This window comes from Onychostruthus taczanowskii, unplaced genomic scaffold, assembly GCF_017590055.1.
Source record: "Onychostruthus taczanowskii isolate IOZ18803 unplaced genomic scaffold, ASM1759005v1 scaffold45, whole genome shotgun sequence".
In the NCBI taxonomy this organism is placed as follows: Eukaryota; Metazoa; Chordata; class Aves; order Passeriformes; family Passeridae; genus Onychostruthus; species Onychostruthus taczanowskii.
In genome coordinates this window covers 4,850,897-4,867,114 of record NW_024502014.1, presented here as the reverse complement: position 1 = coordinate 4,867,114, position 16,218 = coordinate 4,850,897, and the positions used below count along the sequence as shown (strand labels likewise).

The 16,218-nt window shown below is 41.8% G+C and overlaps 1 protein-coding gene across 1 annotated transcript in view; it reads right to left on the bottom strand.

Annotated features, from left to right (window-relative positions):
• Positions 1 to 15,909, bottom strand: part of DOCK10 (dedicator of cytokinesis 10) — a 99,816-nt gene extending 83,907 nt beyond the window's left edge. The window contains exons 1-2 of the mRNA XM_041414449.1: positions 15,808 to 15,909; positions 4,598 to 4,717 (exon numbers count right to left, since the gene is read on the bottom strand). Of these exons, the coding sequence (XP_041270383.1) occupies positions 4,598 to 4,717; positions 15,808 to 15,909 (222 nt within the window). The remainder of the gene's footprint in view (positions 1 to 4,597; positions 4,718 to 15,807) is intronic.
• Between the last annotated feature and the right edge of the window lie 309 nt (positions 15,910 to 16,218).

Sequence of the window (16,218 nt, the reverse complement as noted above, 5' to 3'; positions counted from 1 at the left end):
CATAAGCTGTTGGCCTCAGGTGTTGGAGGAGCTATAAGGTGCAATTTCACTAAGCACCTTCTCTTGCCACATTCACCTTCTACAGTGAAGCACAGAACTTAATACTGCTCCTTCTCAAGCACTGATTAGGAATAATGTTTTCAGGCAGTGACTGCTTCCCAGTGAAATGGTGAATTTAGCATTTGAAAATGGAGTTCAAACTCCATTAGCCATTTCAAACACTTTCAGTCTCAATCTATTCCGAACAGCTTTTATTCTGAAAGCACGTTAGCAGTGGTTAAACCTTCAGAGGGACGCAGCAACAACAATATTTACTTCCTGCAAAGGCTGCCCTTCAGAGAGACCTAACCACACACAGGGTGACATGTTCCTCCCTGGTAATGCTGAAGTTCAGGCTCTCTAAAGACAAGCTGCTCAGCCCCACTTTCATCCAAGATTTACTAAATATTACTAAACTTGCAATGACATAGTCCATCAAAATAAAAAAGAAGGCTGAGATGCAGCCATGCTGTACAAAAACAGTGCTGAGGCTGCTGTGGCACAGGGCTCCCTGACAGGCTGCAGCCCCTGCACTGAGCCCACCACCTGCGTGGAGAAAGGAAAGCAGGAACAGAGCACATTTAAAGGACAGATTTTGCCCCAACACTTCCTAAATCACATTCAGGGTGAGCAGCTATGCTTTGCTGACTTTATTAGCCCTCTCTGTTTACAGCTGGAGTCCTCCCTAGGAGTCCAGACACCTCTCACTGTCCTGCTCTGCCGGCCCATGCAAACTTGCACGTCAAGGGTACCCACAACCCCATTAATCATGACAACAATGGACTCCATTTCTGCTCCTCTAAGAATGAGCAGATACTCACATGGAAAGTGGGAGCTGAATCATCTGCTATTTGAAATAACTCATGATTTCACCACTGTAACTCTTCTGATCTTAGAAATAAGAGTCAGGTTTCCAGGGGATTTTCCAAGGAGTCTCCAAGCATTCCAGCTGCCCCTATGGCCCACACATTTCATGTTAAGAGGCAGTGTCCTTGTCTTGCTCCCTCCCTTACAGATGCATCTGGTTCTGCTATGAAATTCTGTATCCAAATGAACAACTTTTGTCCCTGCACAGCATCTCAAAAGCAGAGGTTTCACAACCTGAATACCAGGGAGATTTTGGCTTTTGTTCAGAGCTAAAAAAAAAGAAGCCTGGAAAAAATCATGCCTGCAGTGATGGAAAGTACAGCAATTTCACAACTCAGTCCCTCTTCTTCTAAGGCCTCTGTGATGCTTAGAGGGAACAGGGCTCCCAGGTGGGCTTTCAGAAGCCCAAAGAGTCAGGAGCACATCAGACTGAACTTCCACAGGTTTTGCATTATGCAGGCAAGGTTTGCCATCTTATACCTGTCCTAAATTTAGGCAATGAATTATTGTTTCTATTGCAGGGTGAAAACCAGGCATTCAGCCATATTTATGCAAACAGTTTAAAAAAAAGTCTGAGTTCTGCTTTTCAAACAGATTTAGGAAAGTCATCTGTGAGAAAGAAGAACAAATTTTCATGACCCAAAGAGTTTAACATACTTTTATACCATACAAATTTAAGTGACTATTAAATACTTTAATATACCTTTTTAATACAATTAAATTATATTTATCAACATAGTATTAACATATTTAGTTACTAAATCTCCACATAAGAAAAGCTATTAGCAAAGGAATGCTGATCCTTCCAGCACTCCTTGTCACTAAGGAAAGTCAGCAGTGATTTTAAGCAAGTCTTCAGATCCTGGAGATTTGAAAAGAGACTGCTGGGTGTTTGGTAAATTTCCAAAGGATGGAAGAAAAGATTAAAAAATACCTATGAAAGGATACAACAAGTATTTTGTTTATATATATGAGAGTGCTTATGAGCAGAAGTACAGATGTATGACAAGTCCAGGTAACACTAAGATGTCAAAAGTTAAAGGTGAGAGTGAGACCAGCATGAAGGAAGGTGTAACACTGCCTTCATGGTTTCCTTTCTGGCAAACACACTGCAGAGAAGTGAGAAATAGGAATCCCAGACAGCAGCAGCTCCAGTTGTCAAGGGGAGTGTGGCCAGGTTTGGGGAACAGAAGGTGAAGGAAGCACAGCAACCCAATGGTGAGGATGCAAAACTACCAGGATCATCACCAAGCTTTTTATAGGTACAACAGGAAGCACATCAACTCCCTCCCACTATCACCAAGAAGTACAGTGTAAGCTCTCTACTGATGTACTGCTGCAGAAATTTCCACTGGCCATTATGTCACAGCACCACAACAGAAGGGAAATTTGTTCATGGGATCCAGGACAGGTGAAAAATGAAGCTCAGCTGACATGCTTTTTCTGAATTGGAAAATGGACTTTTGGCAGGCAAACAAGTTATAAGGAAGGAATTGCTAGGAAAACAAGAAGTAGAATTGGTGTCAATCAATTTTTTTGGAAGGAATTATTAAGCATGGTTACAAATAAGTGAAATATCTTTTCCCCAAGTGGAATAAAACCAGAGAAGGCATCTGTAATGCACACTTCTGTGGAGATGCTGGGATTGAGGAATACAATCTATCAGGCTCAGACTGATATAAAGAATTCTCTGCTGTTCTACAGACTTCACATAAGATGCTGGAAATGACCAACAAAAGTCTTGTGAGAATAACAGAATTCTCTTTGAATGCAAGTCAAAAAAGAGAAACAAATCTGAGTTGAAACAACAGCTACAATAATTCACCCATAAGTGACACATGTGGTGAACATGATGGATCCAAAAATAGGAAATCATTATTAAAAGCAGAATTTTCTCCTATGTTCACTACTTGAACCAACTCTCTTGGTTGGGGTTTTACTGTGAAGAGACTTTTGCACATAGGACTTTTGCCCACAGGCCCAAACTGGGGCTGTATCAACACTGAGACACGAAGTCTGCAGCCAGTGTAATCATTAGGAGTTAAAGAGAGCTGGCCACCATTTCCTCGGGCATTATCACATTAAATCCCACTCAGAGCCAGCCTGGGCACCTCCTAATTCAGTCAGACATGGATCTCTTTCCACCCAAATGGCTGACCCAGACTTTTGTGCTCAGGTAGTATTTCAGCAGGAGGGATCAGGACTGTAAACAGATACTTTGCAACTGGAAAACCTGCCTGGGACAAAAGCCGTGCAGTCCTGTCTGGTGACATAGGCTCTTGCCACTGACACTGACTTCAACAGGAGATAACAAACATGAGAGAGGTTCATGGCAAGGATATGGACCCCACCTACCACAGCCTTTGCTCTTCTGTGAGTACAGACCACCTCTACCATGCAACTACCTCTGTCATCTGTCTTAATCTACTTTTTATTATTATTTTTTGAATTCAAATAGATTATGCCAAAAAGTTGCAAAAGTATAATACAGAGGAAACAAAATAGAACTAGCTTCTAAAAATCCAGACTGCTGAAAATAAAAAGAAAATAAGGATATGAAAATATGCTTGACAGACAGAGGTCTTCAGCAGTAGGAAAAGATTCTTCTCTCACTGAGAAGATTTGCTCCATGGGCTGGAGCTCAGTTACTCTAAATCAAAGGGCTCAAGGTCCTTGTGACAGCACACAGTATGTCTAAGTCAGCTTTGTAAGGCTAAGTTTCAATTTCATAAATTGACAAATGTGTAAAATGGATAAAGGAATTAACAATAATGAGGAAATCTATTCTGTTTAGATTCTCTCAATCCCATGAGCACATTAACTCAGCTAATGCCACCAAAGAAATAAAGCCATTTAGTAAAACAAAGCAGTAGATTAGATTAAGCTGCCCTCCTAGGACAGTAGCAGTGCCACGAGCTGATGGGAAGGGCCCTCACAGACCAGTTACAATTGGTCATAAATTGAAATGTCTTTCCATTAGAGAATGCCTATTCATCAAAACCTAAATGTTGTACAAAGAGCAGGTGATTTTGCAGAAGTTGCTGCTCAATGCAGTCAATGTGCCCATGCCCTTGCCTGGTAACACAGCTCCCCAGGCACCCTTCTGAGCACCCAGCACTGCCTCTGGAGAGCTGCCCTGGCCCTCCAGGCTCTCAGTGTCTGCAGTTTGCCAGGACAAGCAATAGGGAACCCAGGATGAGGTCAGGCAGCTCCATGGCTGCAGGGTCAGGGATCCTCAGTGATCCACCATGAGAGCTTTCCTCAGCACCAGAGACTATCTAGTGGCCAAATACATCAAACAATACAGGATCAGGAGATTAAATTAGACTAAATTGAACTATAATAGTATGGAGAGATTCTAGGACTGGCCAAACTAATATTGTGCTGAGCAAACAGACCAGTACACATTATAGAACATGTTTAGTGGGTTCCTGAACGTCTGTATCTGGGAACAACCAGGGCTTCCAACTTTATCTAATCCTGAGCAGTAAAGTCATGCACATATAAATGTCAGAGAAAAAAACCCCAAAAGCCAAGTGAATTTGGTGGGAGGGAAGTATGGCATTATGCATGAGTTAAAATCTTAGAGAGCCCTTGGACAATTTCTGGCTCTCCCTCTAGCAGTGAAGATTAAATCAATGAACAGAACAAAACTAAGCAAAGGAACAACACATATTTGCCTTGTACTTACTGAAAAGTCATCATCAGGGAATAATATCAGATCCTTAAACTGGCTGTCCCCAATATTTTTTTCGATCTCTGTGATAACAGCTTCATAATCCAAAGGCTCCAAGAGTTTGGGTTTTTCCTGCTGTGGAAAAAAGAACAGATCAGGTGATCTCTCTACATACAATTTTGCTTTCATCCCCCTTAGTAAACTGAGATCTGCAGCATTTTTGCTTTTGTACACCAAAGCATGCATAAGTCCTCCTTTCAGTTCATTCTGTTCAGCTTGTTGCATCTGAGCTCATGCATGAGAGTGAAGTGAGAAAGTTGGGCCACTTCTAAGAGCCACCCTCCATCTCAAAACTCCAGAGCAATCTGTCAGCTCATTACAGAGACTGAAACCACCACATCAATTTACCTGGAAGTCTCAGGAATTCTCTCTCTCTTTCTGCATAAATACATCAAGAAAAATGATGGACACAGTTTGAACTGAACATAGCTAGGACGTCGAACTAATGTGTTTCAGAATAAGAAACCTACTTATTTCTTCACTGTCTTACACAATTCACCTTTTGAACTGCTGGCAGCTTGTGGAAGCCACCATATTGTTTTATTTGGTAATAATCCAAGGTTATTCTCCTGGGATAAACTATCTGGCATCCACCCCCACAGCTTCTCTTGTCAGAAAGCAGGACTAATATCATCATAGCTGAACTACCATTGCCTGAAACAGCAGTAAAGTAAGAAATCACCACAGGAAAAAGTAAATTCACAGTGTCTTGAAACACAGCCCAAAAATAGAAAAAGAGAAGCCTGCCTGACATGCTAGAATACATTAAACAAATGAAGAGTCATGTACTAGAGTGAGAACATTTGCTCAATTCAAAGATGTAAGCATCAGGAAGAGTGAATGAGAAAGGGCAAGAGAACTGCCAGAAGGGATGGAAATAAAATAATAAAAGTGATGAGAGAGAAGAAAGACACTAGTGGAAAGCAAATGCAGAAACATTTACTCTTAGTCTGATTCAAAAGAGCATATTGGATAAGTAGTATTGTATCAACTGTTCTTTCATTGGGCTATTCAAAATTATATAAAATTTTCCTCTGTCTTCCCTACATCAAAACCAAGGTGTATTGAAAAAGAAAGCTTTGACATCTCCATAAAACAAATTTCTCCAATGAGATTTTCCATCTTATATGATTTTTCCTATCTCATTCATGTATGGTCCATTATAAATATAATGATTCAAATGCAATAGCCCCTCTCTTTTGACTTTGTCCTAGAAAGTTCTTGTTTATTCTGTAACCACAGTAATCTCAAGATCTTTTATGAACATTATTTCCCTTCTATACCGAGTCCAAGACTCCTCTTGGCATCAAATGCATCTATGAATAGATTAAGTATCAGCAACACAGCCACACAAATTAGACTGAAACACAGGAATACACAAGCTCTAGGAAAATTATTCAATTGCTGAACAGCTGCTGCAAGAATCACAAAACAACTCAGGACCTCTGCAGGTCATCTACTCCAACTCCTTGCTTGAAGCATCAAAGCTCCACCAAAGTCTGGCAAGGCAATAAAAAAAATTAGAACTGCTCCTTCAGCAGTTCAATCTATTACCTCTCTTCTTGATCTATTAACTCTCACACTTCCATTTGCACACTTAAGAGTAACAAACCTCTAAAAATCATTAATATTTAGAATTCACAGGCCAAAAGCACTATCTACTGATGCTGAGACATTAAACAATTATAAAAGACAGGCAAGATAAAAACGTAACAGTAACCAATTGAAGAAAACCACTTTAATGTTTGATTTAGATTCTGTGACAGGGCTGGATTCTGGTTTTGTAATGTCCAGTTAAGACAAGGAGCCCTACCAGGACATAAGACTTCATAATAACCCAGCCACATCACCTTAAGCTGTCCCAAGCAGTACTTAGCCCTGGCCTGCCCCAGCTGACACACAAATATCCAGTCCTGCTCAAGGAGCTCTTGGGCTCAGTATCAGCCATTTCCCTAAGGGAGGTCTCTCTGTCTTCTGCTGACAGTGGCTCTCCACAGGAACTTAATGGGGTCACTTGGCCACGTCACCATACTCAGCTTGCTCTCATTCCCTTCCAAACTCTTTAAGTCACTGCAGTATCTTTTTCTGTCATTGAATCTGTCATTGCATCTATTTATTAAATATTACTTTATAAACATAGATTTCAAGGAGTTGGAACCATGAAGAGAAGACACCAGTGCACACTGAGTGTACCATCTATGCTGTACCACTGATTTTGGTAATGATCAGGCCTGAACAAAGTTCACTCAGTTCGAGTTCAGCAGAAAGCAAACTGTTACCTTCAGCAGGAAACCTTATAGCAACCATTTACCAGAAAACTCAAAGTAAAAGAAATATCTGCACTGACATTTATGGGGCACCAGTGCTTCACACAGGCATTTTTCCTATGTAGTGGTTTCACTAAAACATGAGCATTTTCTACAGAAACATTGACTATACCGATAGCCTTCCCTTCCCAGAGCTGATACTGTCAGGCTAATGCTTCTGCAACAATCTCAACTCTTAGTAAGACAGATATGCCACTGAAATCATAAAATGTCTGCTCTCCAAAAAAAGACGCGTCAACACAATCTTAATCTTGGTCAGATGCTCCTTGGAAACACCATGAATGTCAGTTTTCAGAATCTCCTAAAAAAACCTTTAAGCAAACAAATGACTTCCTATTGAAGTTGTACACTAGGGAAGAGCCGGGAAACCCCACAAATCTTGGGACTTCTCCTCAAATATGGGGAAATCCCATAAAAATATGTCGCATTTGCAGGTTTTCTACGCCTCTGGAAACCACCCTTTTTTGCTGGGGCTGGCAGAAGGAAGAGATATTCCTTCTTCCCCCTGGAAATCCCGGTAAGGTTGGGGTGAACACAGCTACATCCCCTTCAAAGTTAATATTCTGCAGATGTTGGGGTGCAAGTGGAGGCAGGGTAAGCTGTGACACACTGCCCTCTCTTTGCTCTTCAGAAATCAGCAGTGCTCACAAAGCCATTGCTGAAAGCTGCTCTAACACTCCAGGGGAAAAGGGAAAACTTCTCCTTGGCAGCTGCAAGGTCATTTACATGAGACAAAAATACAGCTCAAGAAAACCCCGGAGCAGAGGAACACAGCAAGCACATGAACATCACTGTTCCCACAGCACTAATTCTCCTGCTCTCAGTGCTGCAAAGGGCATGATCTGATGGAAGCATTTTAACAGATGTTAACAGAGAAGTCTTTGGAGAAACATTACACAGAAGTAGATATGACATTATCAAACCTACAGCAAAACTTTTCACTGAAGCACTTCAATATTTATGCTGATGTTTTCCTACTGATGCAATAAAATTACATTCTTCCTTCCATGTCAGTACTGCAAAATCCTGTGTAAAATCCAATACTGTATTATGCCAGCTCCCATAAATCATAGATGCAAGTAATAGCCCATGCTTGTCAATACACTGGCTGCAGAGATAATTTAGTCCATTCCCTGCCAGCATCAAGCATGATAGTATAACAAACGTGATGCCTCTCCTCATCAATTCTGCATGTTCTTACAGACCATAAGACTCTACTCTGTGGACACTGACTCCATCCTTTGCAGAGCCAATGTTTTAGACTTGGCAAGGCTCAGCAGTGCAATGCTCATGTTGCAGCTGTGATGGGAAGTGGCAGCTGGTTAGTTAGCAGCTTATCTCTGCGGGTGTGTGGGATGGCTGCTTGGCTTTTTCCTCCCAAGCAGACAGAAGCAGTGATGTTGGGATTAGCAAATTCCTCCCTGCAAGCACTAGCAGATATCTGTAAATGAGTGGGGCTGATTTAAAGCTAATTTAATAACCACAGTACTGCCTCTTCTCAATTTAACTTGTCTGTTCTTTTTGGAAACCAGCCAACCTGGCAATCTGTGCCAAAATCGAATTATGCTGGCTTGGATTTCTGTAATGCTTTTTATATTCTCCATCTCAAGTGAGTAATGAATTTAGTTGTGCTGAAATGGTTGTGAATACATCTAGTAAAAAGGCACTCTCTGACTCCTCACCTGCTACAACATCTCAGCAGTACCATTTACTTCACACCCTGACAGTGTAGTGCAGCTTTGTATGCTGTTGAGCCAGCTTTTCCACACTCTTTTGGAACACTGGAGAGATGTTAAATCTCAGCCAACATCATAAGAGGACAATACAGTTTGATGGGGTGCCACCAGCCAGATTCCACCAGTGATATATGGCTTCATTGCCATCATCTTCTGGTCTAGGTAAGAAAGGATTATATTTCCCAGTAGTAATTACCCAAAATATCCACATAAATGATATTACAGAATCAAATATGGTACTTGACTTGCATCCAGATGCACAGACATTGTGCACTGGTGCGCACCCGTCTTTTCTTCATAATTATATCTCATCCTCCTAAAGCTGTGTTTCTGTGAACACTCTCTGAAGGAGGAAACGATGTAACAGAGACCAATAGTCTCTGAACAGTCATCCCAAGAACTTCCCCATTCTAAAAATAAGCTAGACTAACTGCTATGATTTCTATGCTTTAATGTCCTATTATTCTGACACCAAATCATGAATATTTATTGAATTTAATAGAGATGTTGAAATCAATTCCTTCTCTTCCATGCACCAGGAAGAAAAAAAAAACAAAGAAAACAACAACAAGGAAACAGATAAACAGAAAGAAGTTGATGAAATTCAGTTACCTGGACTTCAGTTACCCCAACCCTACCTCTGTGACAGGAGGATCCATGTTCATAAAGAGAATCAAAACTATTGTGATGGCCAGATTGGTAAAGATCAAGCATGACTCAGATTTTATATTTGATCTATGCCATGGCTTGTCAAAAATGACAATTCATTCTAATATACATTTGAAATACTGAAACGGGCACTTAAAAGAGAAAAGGCCACTCACTAAAACAACAGCATCACCCTCCTTCATTTTTTTAGACTTCTTAATGATATTATGAACCAAACCAAATCCCACCAAAATCCAGAAGAGCAAATTAAACTGCTTTCTAGGATGACACCAACATGAAATGCTTCTCACACTGCTTTGCTCTTCTTTTCCTTTCCCCAGTTAAACACTGTGTCTCTGATATAACACATCTTTCTATGTTTTCATATGGTCAATATATGTAGCTAATTATATTCCACCAGGGCAGGCCAACTTCAATTGAATATTTCTCTGCCAAGTCTGTCCAAACAGAAGCTAAAGAACAGCCAAAACTGCATGACTTTTGGAGAAAATGTGGAATAAAGGCTAAATTTAACCCTGTCTCAGATATGCCAGAGATCCAGCATGCCCAGCAGTTCTGAGACGTGCTACCTGAACACTCAAAGAGCTGAGGCTGAGGCCATGAAACAATTTGGGTTTCACAGAGTCGCCAAAATTTTCGCATTTCTGTAGGACCAATGTATGTCCCTATTCACAGGGCAGCAGAGCAGTCTGGTGCCTGGGGTGAATTCCATGGGAAGGATATCCCTACTGGGTGCACCTTTTCCCCCACCAGATCACAGGTGAGCAGCCAAGAGCCCGTGCACTCCTGGCAGGGAGTCCCCTGGCAGCACTTGCATCCAGGGGCACAGACAGCACAGCCACTCTGGGATTAAGGGGTCCCCAACAGCCTCCAGCAGCTGAGCTGGGAGCGACAGGAATCACCCACTCAAAATACTTCACCCCCCAGGCCTGCCCTCCCGCCGCTCACAACACACTCTGCATCAGGTAGGAGATTTCCTTTAAGGAAAATAAGTTTTGCATTTCAAGAACAGGACAGGTCTCAAAAGGTATCTGGGGTATGGATGGGGAGGCACAGCCAGAACCAGCAGGCAGACGGTCTCTCCTTTTGATTCAGATCTCCTCTTCTTTATGACTGCTTGGCCTGTTCTGCATCTATTTACAGTCAACAAACTCTCTGGCCACGTTACAAAGGCTTCCTTTGGCTCAGTATGTGATCCACAGTCAACAAATTTATTAAAATTAGTGGTACAAAGAAAATTTTCTTTGACACATCCCCTCCCACCTTAAAATACATTCACTTGTCAGGTCCAAAATGTTTAATTTGTCATGACTTTCAGTAAACCTTGGAGAATTGCACTTGGAAAGAATCCAGTCAGGACTGCACAGCACAACTAATATACTCTTCAGTGTCAGCACTGAAGCCAACGTGCCAATAAATTTCATTAAGGGGATTTCCAGTTCCCACACGATTCTGCTACAGAGAAAATCACAAAGAATTATGAAGAATCCAACCCCCAGTTCGTAGTGCTTCAGAAATTACTTGCCAAAATGCAATAGTACCCATCAGCTCAAGCAGAGCAAAAGAAAGGAAACCTGTTGAAGACCCATCTGGGAATAACAAGAGTGAAAAGTAATTTTCAATCTTTAAAGCCTCTTTATTCAAAGAAAATTTTGATTGATACCAGTAAGTGACCTGCTTCACTAAATGAGACTTACTTTGTACAAATACAGCTGGGATAGGATGAATCCTAATTACTTATACTGCCATTGTTTTATGGATCACAATCTCTGTAAGTAAGTCTACTTTGTATATGTTCCAGCTTTAAAAATTACTGTAAGAGAATTCAGCATGTCTTGAAAAATAGAAACACCTCTCATGTGGATGAGCTAACTCAAAACTTTCATGTCAACTGATGGTCCAGCTGGAGCCCTGGAGCCTTCAGTGGCACACGGAGCTGCTCCAGCACGGCGAGCGACGAGCGGCCAGGGCTCAGGCTGCTCAACCCACAGAGAGCTGCTCGCAGGCAACTGGGTGTGACCCACTCCTCCTAGCACCTCTTGTTTCTCAAGACAGAACTTATCCTTCCTTTCATTATGAATTTTGAAAGCTCCCTCATGGTTAAGCTGTTGAAGCCACACAGGACTGTTGGTTCAGCAAAGCATCCAGATGTGGGGTGAGAGGAGATGCTCTGTGCTATGTTTGACTTAGGCATACGCATTTCCTGAATTCTGCTTCCCAACCATGACTGTGCACCTGGCATTGCAGCCTTGTCCCTCTGGAATGCCCATCTTTATGGACTAGCACTTGTCCTTTTAGAGAGTTGATAAAATTATCAGTACAATCTGTGAAAAACCATTCAGGATAACATGGCAACAACTTAATCATTCTCTCTGCCTATGCAGCATCTTGGAACTCTCCTTAGGAAGGAGATTAAAAATTTTCATTTAATCATAAAACTACTAAAATCAGCCACTGACTAGAAGGTACTAAGTTTTAAATTTGGATTTAACTGGTTGCCTTCTCAAAATGTCAAGAATTACAGCTTCTAAATAGTGAAGACTTCTAAAGCCTAGACTAAATATTTGCCCATAGGTCACCTCAGGGGAAAAACAAGAAAGTTTTGTAAAGCATCATAAGGTTTTTTTTAAAATAATTTACATAGACCTCTAACCTAGCAACACTCAGCCACTTTGTCTCCCCTTACCTGACCTAAACCTGGGGGAAAAAAGTGCAGTTTTAGCAACAAAAGGCTTTCTTTGAATCTACCACACAGAATCTATTCATGAAGAAAGCAAGCAAAAGCCAAAGACGCAATTCACTGCTCTTCATGCAGGCATCTGAAGAGACAGGTAGGATGTGGTGGATTCTTCCCCTGGGCAGAAGGGATGGGAACTGTGGGGAGCAGAATGGAGCTGCCAACAAAGCTGGAGTGTTCTGCTCAGGCACTTCCTCGTTAGTGATTACTTCAGCTCAGGGAAGGAAAAGGGCATTGTCCTGCCCTGTGCACCACAAAGGGGATGCTGAAGTGAGTCTAGTTCAGCTCTTCTGGGGATATGCTCTGCTTCATGTCTGCTTCCTCCAGCACACTCTCAGGCAGGCGGAGCCATGGCCTCAAGCAGAAACACTAACAAAACCAGCCTACAAGCTGCACACAGTGGATTTGACCAAAACTTGTCAGCTTCCAGAATAAAGTTTATGTAAACAGCACTTCTGAGTCTGTTGGAGCATGTGTGCACACACACACACATATGTGTGTATAACTTCACACAGACAGTCTTTGTAGGCTCAGGAAAACCTACTTTTAAAGAAAAGCTACTCCCAATTTTTGCCCTTAAGCAGCACTCCTAGCAGAGGCAGAAGCCCAGCTCTGACACCTATAGCATCTACACAGCAGTCATAGAAGTGGACAGAGCAACAGGCAAACTGGTCCCCTCTGTTTGTGGAAACTGGATGAATTAGTGAGACAGAGATCTACCCATGGTTACCTGTGTACAGGTTCAGGGGAAGTACAAAAAGAAGCATGTGCCAGGCATTCATACCTCACCCACCCCTCCACCAGGTTCATCCAGCACAAACCTGCTGCTAAAATGGGTAGATTTTACATAACACCATGCACAGCACGAGATTGTCTTCAAAACAGTTTTATTTACTTTGAAACGTAAGATTTCTTTTTAGCAGACTTTGGTTTTAGAATACATAGAAGAGTTTGTTTTTCAAGGACTGAAGGGAAAGCTCTAATGTCTGTTCATTAAATCACACTCTGATGCTAAAGACTTTGATCACTGTTGCATGCCTGATGAAGTTGCAACGCAGTGCAAAGGCAAACATCCATTGTTCATTTTCCATTGAAACCTAAAATTTAGATGTATGAAAACTAGACATGTCAACTAAGCAAACAACTCTTTTGAAAACGGCTCAAGCACTTCAGAAGCTCCTAAAGCAAAAACAGCTAACAAAAATGTTTGCACTACCTCTAAATAAACTTTTCAAAGATATCATTTAACTTCAAGAGTACTTAGTAATAAGTCACTGTCCCATAGGGCAAATCTCCTGCATGGTGTTCTGCTTCATTTTACTCAATGAATATACCTCTTTCTCTACTTGCACTATTGTTACTCATTTCTTCACAAGTGATCGGTATTTCTCATGCTACATATCTGAGTAAATGATTTTAAGCATTTCCACAGAGGCTTTTTCTGTAAAATTAACATCATGTGTACATGACCACTACAAACAGCTCTCACAATGACGTTAGACTTGTAACTATTTCCTTGACATCAACTCCCCTCCCAGTCAATTATCTGGCTATCAATGCATTTACACACACAGGATGTAAATGAGAGGAAATCTGGTCAACCACACTGAACTCAATCATCAACCTACTAACTATTAAAGCCAGTCAGGTAATAATTAGTCTTACAAAAAAAGGAGCTTCCAGCAAATAATGCGAGTCCATCTACAGAAAACACCGGTCTAAGAATAGTATCTGAAGAAATGCACTCTTTGAGTAAGATCCCCATATACAAAATCCTTTACAGCTGCAGTGGGAGCTGGCATCACTTTGAAATCTGTGTGGAGGTGCAGAGGGCTGATGCATGAAGGAGAGACTGGCTGCTGGTTGATAGCAAAAAGTGCCTGTAGGCCAAAGATTTAACATGCTCCAATTATGAAATATTGGGCAGAAAGACACAGATTGCAAGGCACAAACCAAGTGTGCCTGCATTTCCTAAGGGCTAAACAAACTACTGAGAAATACATCTACAGAATAATATGACACAGTGACCCATCTTAGTCTATCTAATGTTTAAAAGAACAGAAATCAGCACAGATTCCCCTGCAAAGCTGAGCTGTGTAGGTGACATAAAGGAGCCACCCACGTCAGGGGAAGTGCAGCATGACACACAAGCCACTGATGAAACAGGCTTGTTTCCTATTTTCAATTACAGGCAACAGGGCCAGGGTTACAAGTGCTCTATGTTTTAGGTCAAACTATAATTCACTGTTGATATCTCTATTTAGCACCACTAAATTGAACACTCAGTTTCTGTTATCTGAGGATACACGCAAAAGGGAACAAATATATTCCTCTTTATCTGCAGGCAGGCTGCTGGCTTATTGTTACCATTTGGACTTTATTTCCAGCCATCCTTTCCTGTAGGGCTGTAACCACTTCTGGTGAGCCCTACTAAAGAACAGTCAGGATTTGTGCAATAATGACAAAAATGCCTCCTCACCAGGATTTAAGAGGATAAGTCAAGTAAGCAGTGCCTACCTTCTACCAAAGCCCTGTGAACTGCCAGGGTAAGATGCTTTCAGCAGCACCAGCAGCTGATTCCTGGGACCCTTGACCATGAAGCTCAAACATGTCATCTTTGACTGCATGCCAATAGCTCAGGGCAGCAGAAACCATATCATAAAGTAGCCTTGTCAAAAAGAGCCACTTCCATGTAAAGCACCTATCCAAAAAGGCAGCTAGTCACCACTAGATGAACCACAAACTATCTTAACTGGTGACCAAGTGTTACAACTGAAAAGTTGTTTGCCTTCCTATTTAAAAAAAATGAGAATACTCTTCTTGGTTGTATTATCACTGATTCTGTTACACTGAACATGCTGAAAAACCTCAAAAGAGCCCTCTGCACACACATGCAAACAGAGTAACTGGATGAACAAAACTATGGAAGAAAACCAAACACCTCTTGCCTTGAGGAAAAGGATTCATTGTCTCTTCTTGGGGAAGCCATTAAATGTTTTATCAGCTAAACCAGACTTTAAAGTGAAGAGAATACACTTAAAACCAGTACTTGCCTAACACTCTTCAACAGCAGCCTCTAAGCATTCTACCTCTTGCTGTTTGCATTTTCAACTAGGCACAGTGCAGTTAATCTGAGCCTCCCAGAGCCCCACCGTGCAGTTTCAGGAGGGTCAGTCCTGTCCCAAAGCCATCAGTGGCAAAGGTGCTGTGCAGCTCATGGGGAAGAACCTCACCCCACCTTTCCACCAAAGGTTTTGGAGCAGTCTCCAGTGGCTCCCTGCACTGTCATCCTCCTCTTCCTGGCCTTCAGAGGTGCCCATCACAGATCATGAACTCTGAAATGGCACAGAGGAACTTTCCACTCCAGAGGCAGCACTATGAATTTTCATGGAAATTCCAGGCACTTGCTATAGGTGCCAGAGAGACAGTCAAACACTGCTGCTCTCAGAATGTTTCTGATCAGCAATGTGAGGCTACAAAAGTCTCCCTAATGCGCCTGAGTTCTCTAAACTCCTGAACTCCCTGTGCTTCAGTCTCATTCTCCAGTGCTCAGTCCGTAATTGCAGACTGAATAAGGCTTGGTGACTCCTACGTAAACAAGCAATAAATCCTACTCTTTCCAAAGTGTAGTCGTAAGAGTGACCTGCAATTTCTTAGCCATTTCCCAGAAGAGGTGGAAGAAGGGTGCATACTCACACAGCTTAATCTTTGAATTTCTCCTTGATTCACTCTCCTAGTGGTCCTTCTCTTCCTCCGCAGTTCACTGGCCTCCCTTCTGAATCTCCCACGGAAGCTCATTGTGTCCGGAGGAATTAAGCAGCCAACAAATATCTGTTTAAAAATTGTGCTCCTATAACCTCCTTCCTCCAGCAGCTTCAGCACAACAACTGGAAGCTGCATATGTTGTTCAAGGGAGAAGTAAGTCTAAAAGTTACATGCTGTATCCACAGTAACTGAACAGAAAGAAGAAGAAAACCAGCAATAACTCATTTCTTCCTGTGAACAACATTCTGCTATTAAGGCAAGAGCGTCTCATTAAACCATAAATACACCCAGTCCCCACCTCCAATGCAAATCGAAATAGGAAGTTGTAGAAAAAAACCTGCA